The sequence below is a fragment of the Papaver somniferum genome, chromosome 10 (genome assembly GCF_003573695.1).
Source record: "Papaver somniferum cultivar HN1 chromosome 10, ASM357369v1, whole genome shotgun sequence".
Classification (NCBI taxonomy): domain Eukaryota; kingdom Viridiplantae; phylum Streptophyta; class Magnoliopsida; order Ranunculales; family Papaveraceae; genus Papaver; species Papaver somniferum.
Genome location: NC_039367.1, coordinates 134936290 through 134943545, shown reverse-complemented (window position 1 = coordinate 134943545; position 7256 = coordinate 134936290). Strand labels below are relative to the sequence as shown.

Sequence of the window (7256 nt, the reverse complement as noted above, 5' to 3'; positions counted from 1 at the left end):
TGCATGTGTAATCAACAATTACACATGTCATATCAGGGTATTTTGTAAGGGTTTCTGCCTGAGTTTTTCTTTCTTCTAGTGTAAGTCCTACTCCCAACCCCATATTGGCAGAGTAACCAAAATATTGGCAGCATGACATCAGAAATGAAGTACCTAATTATAAACAAATGACTCAGACACAGCCAGTGACAAACAACAAAAGAATTTTACCTCAAGACCAAAATGAATTGGAAGCATGGCATCCATAATCATCTTCATTGCTCGACTTCTCTTTCTCTGCTCTACTTTCTTTCATATATGTCAACATAGATGAGCCTGGTGATGAGGATAAATCATAGTTCTCAAATTTCTCAGGAGAATAGAATAGTTGAGCAATCAAATTCTTTTGTGATTCAAGCGTGTCTCATGTTGGTTAGTCTATAGCCACTTGCATAAAAATAAAATCAAAACATCAAACAAACTGCACAAAAATAAATAAAGCAGTTCATCAAAAATTAGAACCCAAAATAAAATAAATCATTAAATCCATAAAAGAACCCAGCAAAATCAATAATTGAAATCAGCTAATTACATGTAACGACCACCACCACCATTAGCACCAGCAGCAAAAACTTAAAATGGTTCATCCTCTTTCTTCTCACCATCTCTTCAATTTATAAATTCTGAAAACACCACAACTGATTTCAAATCCTCCTCCAAACCTGCTCCAATACCACCGAACCTACACCTCCACCACCAATACCACCACAGATTCGTTAATCAAACTCAACATGTGTAGGACTCAAGATAAAAACAGCAACACGTCAATAACTGAATCCATTGGAATTATGAGATTTCAAGTAGTATTATCAACAAACCCAACTTATACAACAACATCACCAGTAACAACAAAAAACGTACCTAGAATCAAAACTTGTTGATTCATCAAAAATCATATTGTTCTGTTCCGATCTGAATAGAACAACCAAAACAGGAATTAAAACCTAATCAAACTAATAAGAAAATAGAACTACTAAATGGCAAAAACATATTGAATCAAATAAAAAACCTTACCTGAAGTAGCTTCGAAACAACAAATTGGAATCAACTAATTGATTTGAATTCGTAGATTGATGATCAGTTGTTAAACCTATTTGAATCAAATCGATTACATGAGATGTCTTCAAATCAACTGAAAAATCCAGATTAAAGGACATAGATAAAATCGGTTGGATGATTGAGCTGCTAAATCGATTAACTAATCTATAAATCAAATGAGAAGAAAGAAAACCCTAGAAAAATCTGCGTAGGTTTGGTTTGAGATTCAATCTGAAAACTAAAAATGAATGATTGATTTTGTTCATCGGTTTGTACTCATCAGCAGAGATCGATAGAAATCGATAAAGCTAAAATCATTCCTCTCTGTAATCGTTTTCTTCTGTTTGATTTGAAAACCCTAAAATTCTTCAGAGCAGAGACGCGAGAGAGAGAGAAACTGAAACTGAAAATGAAATCTAATAGTTAGTTTCATTGCATATAAATACTAAAGGGTAGTCTTGGTATTATTAAAATTCATAATAATTAATTATGGGCCAAATCTGAAGAAAAATTAATTTTTTGGGTCTAGCAATATCATTTTCCTAAAGTATGGAGTTGACAATGAATGATCCATTTAATGGGGCTTCTATATGTTGAACCCATATATAAGGGGATTTATAGTATTTTTCACAATCGCCACGGGCCGGACGAAGCCCAGCGCACACCAAATCAAAAATGCATCGCCATGGGACAGGACGAAATCCTGCGCATACCAAGTTAAAAGGAAAAAAAATGTCTGGTATGTAGCAGGGCACTATTCTAGTTATCTGAATTTTCATACCAGAAACCGTAGAGGTGGAATCCATCCGGAAGATTCATAAAGCTTATCATATTGTCTTTCTCGTGAAATACAAAATCAAAGAGACAACCTGCTCAGGGTAAGAGTTCGCAGTTATCCATCTCGCTGGCTTGGCTCCCAATCCTAATAGTTCTAAAATTCCTAATTGTCGCACCTTAAAATTTGCCTCCTCAAAGTAAGATTTCTGGCACTCTATCTGGTCAGACTCTAAACTTTGATAAATCTTGTGTCTATTTTAGTGGAAATTTAGACCCTGCTACTTGTGATAATTTGGCTAAGGAGCTTAACATGAAAATTGTTAGTGACTCTGAAACTTATCTATGAGCTCCTCTCCTTTTAGGCCACTCTAAAGTTAAGTCTTTTGACCCCCATAGTTCATTCTTTTGAAGCTAGGCTCAATAATTGGATCAGTATTACCCTGAATCAATCTAGCAGAACCACTTTAATTAAATCTATCTTGAGTTCCCTTCCAACCTATCAAATGAGATGTTTCAAGATTCCCATCACTTTTATAGACAAGCTTGACACCTTGCAAAGAAACTTCTGGTGGGGATACAAAGCCAATAAAGGTCTCAAATTTATAGGCTGACCTAACCTTCAAAAACCTAAGGAATTAGGGGGTTTAGGATTTAGGAATCTAGAGGTTTTTAATAGAGCTCTTATCTCTAAGATTGTTTGGAAAATTTTCTCAAACTCTGATGACTATTATGTTAAGATTTTGGAAGCTAAATACTTTAAAAATTCTAATCCTCTTCACTTGGACAGTCTTAATGAGAGAAGTTCTTGGATTAGGATAATACCTTTTGGACTGTTAGATGTGGTACTATAATTAAGATTTGGTTGGATAAATGGGTCATTGGTCTTGATGACCCACCAACTCCAAAAGTTGGTTCTAATCCTTATTCTACTCTTATTTATGTCCATGAGTTATTTTTGCCAGGTACTAGAACTTGGAATGTTCAGCTTGTTCAGAACACTTTTGACATGAGTATAGCCAATAAAATTACTGCTATGCACATTCCTAGTTGTGGGAATGATAATCTTAATTGGATTCATGACAGGAAAGGAAATTTTATTGTTAAGAGTGCTTACAAAGTACTTAGCAGTCACTCTGATGATAACTTTGGATCTCAGATAGTAAGTAGTCAGGTCTGGAAATCTCTTTGGGAATGTAAAGTTCCTCATAAGGTTAAACTTTTTATTTGGAAGTGTCTCAAGAACATTGTCCCTACTAGGGACAAGCTTTCTAAGTATAAACAGGGTATAGATGTGCATTGTAGTGTCTGTAATGCTAATTTTGAAACCGCTGAGCATATGCTTCTTGATTTTCCTTATGCAAGATCTATTTGGCTGGGTGTTAATGTGAATGTAAGTAATATCAAGATTGTGCATGGTAACTTGATTAACTGGATTATTAGTTGGTTTTCTACTAATGTCTCTAGTACTGGTGTCTTAGCTATAGATCAGATGCATTTTCTTTATTTATTTATGATCACAATCTGGACAATATGGAAGGACAGATGCACTGTTGTTTTTCAGGGCAAGTTTCCAAATAAAAAATTTAGTATTAATAGCATTTTGTCATTGCTAGAGGGTTGTAAAAGGAATGTCTCAGTTGTTCCTAACAATTCTGCCGCTGTTCAGGTGCTACCTCAATATTGGGATCCACCGGACACAGATTTCATTAAGATTAATATAGATGCTTCTTTTCTTAAGGATGATTTAACTGGAAGCACTGGACTAATAACAAGGGATTTTGCAGGGATATGTTATGGAGCCAAAGGAACATACTACCATGGAGGAATGATCAAAGGCCAAGAAGTGGAGCAACTGGAATGTCTGGCAATGCATGAAGCAGTTAAATGGGCAATATCCAAAAACTTCACCAAAGTCATTTTTGAATCAGACAATGAATCATTAGTCAAGTCAATAAAAGAAGATATTTCTTATGTCCATTGGTTAAATCAAGGACTAGTCCTAGACATTAAAAATTTATTTCAAAGCCAAGTTAGTTTTGGTTGTCAGTCATTTAACAGGTCTAAGAACAGAGTCGCAGACTTAGGAGCTAAGAAGTGCAGAAGAAGTGGTACCAATTTTGAATTTGTGGAGAACATTCCACCTGACATTGCTTCTTGGATACAAGAAGATAATATAAGATGTATTCTCACAAATCAATAAATACAATTCTTCTTTGCATTACAAAAAAAAGTAAGATTTCTGGCTCCACTTGCAAAAAAAAATTGTCCAATATAGCTTAACTGTACAAATGTTGAGTCATCTGTACATGTATCGATGAGACAAAAAAATTTACCTTAGCTGCTTCTTGGCTTGTTTTCTATTTTCATACAGTGATATGACAACATATAATATGTACCAAATATTTGTTGTCTTAGTTGAGAAGCTGTAATTGCCGCATTTCTAGCTCCGTATTATGTGGTTGAGTAGTTTAAAGCCCTCATATATACAAATGTTGCCACAACATGCTGGGTGCGTGTAGTTGATTATATGTTCTCCGCGAGGACAACCAAATATATGTATGAATATTTTTTCCCTCGCACCAAAAACAGCTTACAAGGACTATGTACTCACTGCTCATCACCTTGACTGCACTTCCTTTCTTCATGGCCTTAATTGGCCGGCTATGTTTGTTTTCTGTAACCTTTTACTTGTAAGATGAGTGAGTTCCCCAAAATGTCTTTTTCCAAACTAGCGATGTAAAAGAGCTCATTGATTATATGGATTTGAGAAACTGCAATTGCAAAGTTTCTCAAATCTATATAATTGATGAGCGATGTTCTTGCCCGTATTTTTAAATCTTGAATATCAATCTGGAAAGAGCTCGGAAACAGTGAGAAAAACTAATTAATCCAGGTAAGCTTCGCTTCATTTCTTCAAACATTAATTTAATTATTCAAATAAATGGATAACTAGATTATCGCACGCGGTGGGAGGCGGAAGAAGACATGTCCTTTGTTTCAGTTGTTTGCTATTCAATGCTTTGTTGCCGTTGAATAAAATGGAAGTGGTTCAGTCTCAAACTTGTCCAGAAAAAAAATTCAAATGTCTTGTTAAATGCCAGGTCGGGTCGGGACAAAACGGGCATTCAGTTCTAGGTGATATACCCGACCCATAATCTTCTTCACAGACGGGAGCTCAAAGTATACTCTGTTTTATTATTCAGTAAAAATTGATTCTCTAATTGTCAAATTTGCTACCCTAAAAATCTCAATCACTTAAATGGGTACTATATTGTTGTAGTTTAATGACAAACTGAAGGAGATGTATCTTTTTTTGGCTTGGGAATTCCTTGAAAGTGATATGGGAACAGAGAATTGAATTTTTTTTAATTCTTTTTAATGAAAACGAAACTGAAATTGATCGATTACAATCGATATAATGGATATTTTTATAATCTTTGAATTGTGGGTTTGCTTTGTTAATGATATTTTACTGAAATTTGGGATCAATTTGATTGATTACATCAACTGTAGCCTCAATTTTATGAAATTGTGATATTCGAAATTTCAATTTTAAAACCTTGGGACATTTTCTGTGACATATAACTTGCAGATTTCTCATCACATAGAAGGCCTCCCTTAAGTTCGGCCAATAATTGAGTGCTAATCTCCTGACCTTCACCAGGTTAATTACGTTCGTTAAGAGTCTGAAAAAGACAAGGAAAGCTTCAAACGCCTGAAAAGACAAAACAGTTCAAACTCTGGTCCCCACGTACGTTACATAATACAAATTGAGTATGGAGTAAAATTAGATAGGCAGATGTGCGCAGTATAGAGACTACAAGTGTACAACCCACCCCAGTGAGTCAGTGAAGCATTAATTCATCGCAGTTAGTGAAATTACACCAATCAATTAGTCTATAAATGATTGATAATGGAGGTTGGATAATGCAATTTTAAGTCAACTCCGCCCCCACATGCATGCACACCATTGGAATCTTTCTAAAAATACATAGCTAGTTTCTTCAGAAACACTTGTATATATGTATAGAGAGAAAGAAAGAGTGAGATAAAAGTTAAGAGTTAGATCTTCATTGTGATTAGTAGTTTTAAGTATTCAATTAAAGGGTACTGGCATGAAAACATCAACGTTTAGCAATCCTGCAGTTATAAGTTTCTTCTTTCTTATCGTCGGCTTATCTTCAATCTTTGTGAGCGTTAACGCCTCGAGGAACCATATTGTCGGTGGGGTTCATGGATGGGGTTTGCGTTCTGGTTCATACAATATTTGGGCTCTTCATAGATCCTTCGCTGCAGGGAATACGCTTCGTAAGTAACTATACACTATTTATCTAATCCACAAATTAATAATACCTAACTTATGAAGTTCTTTCTAATTTGGAATAAATTATCAACCTATGTTCAATATACAGAATTTAAGTACACACGTGGAGCACACAATGTTGTTCGAGTTCATGCTGCTGGGTACGAGAAGTGCAGGGCAACGGAAAAGGAATCAGCGAAAGCAATGTCGACAGGAAGTGACAAGTTGACACTTAAAAAAGGAATGAATTACTTCATTTGTAGTTTCGAAGGACACTGCACGGCAGGCATGAAGATCAAAGTACATGCTAAGTAGTGTTTTCCGAGGTATAGAGATGCGCGCATCACATTTCCGAATAACTCTGATTTTCCCCTTTCACAGTGAGCATGGTACAATAAGTTAGTTTAATGGGAAGGCAATCAGATATAACAAATTAGCTTCCACGAGTGTATTGTGAAAATTTCATTCCTTCTATTGATTTATAGGTCTTTGTTTGTCCTTGTAACTGGGGATGTATGCCATGGGCCAAAACAAAAATGAAAAACCTCCATCTTTTTCGTGTTATTTGGGAGGCGTAAATTGGGGCGGGTCATGCGATCCCCCAAGGCCGTGACCATTTAGTTATATGGGGGTGGCAAGCCGGGCTATATTAAGAAAACAAAGTAACCTTAGCATGTTCAACCATTATATATGAGTGTGACAGCGAAATATTTTACTGGCGCACTCTTCGGGACATGTTGATCTAACAGATTTCACAACCATTTTACCTATAATTAGTATTGATTATACTTGCAAAAATATTTTTTTTATAAAAAATTTGTACAAATTAACTAGATTGACTAAATGATGTTTAAATAGTCGGTTGTGATATCTACTAGATTAAAAATGTTTGAATATCCCACGAGCAAAATATTTTCTAGTCGGGCTAGGCTGGACAACAATAAAATTAATGAATGCAAACTTTTATCTTTTTATATGGAAAGTAAAAAAAATATGCAACTCTAAATAAATTGCATTCATTCTTTATGAATAAAAATGTATTTTCATTATCAAGTCATATTTTAAGATCGCTAAGTGTTCCAACCAACCGACCATGTTT

General features: G+C 35.1%; 1 protein-coding gene across 1 annotated transcript; it reads left to right on the top strand.

The window, feature by feature from the left end:
* Nucleotides 1-5928: 5928 nt before the first annotated feature.
* Nucleotides 5929-6680, top strand: LOC113317881 (basic blue protein-like). Its single transcript, XM_026566001.1, has 2 exons — nt 5929-6162; nt 6267-6680. Exons 1-2 carry the CDS (start codon nt 5970-5972, stop codon nt 6470-6472), a joined length of 399 nt encoding a protein of 132 aa, XP_026421786.1. The 5' UTR covers nt 5929-5969; the 3' UTR covers nt 6473-6680.
* The last annotated feature ends 576 nt before the right edge of the window (nt 6681-7256 follow it).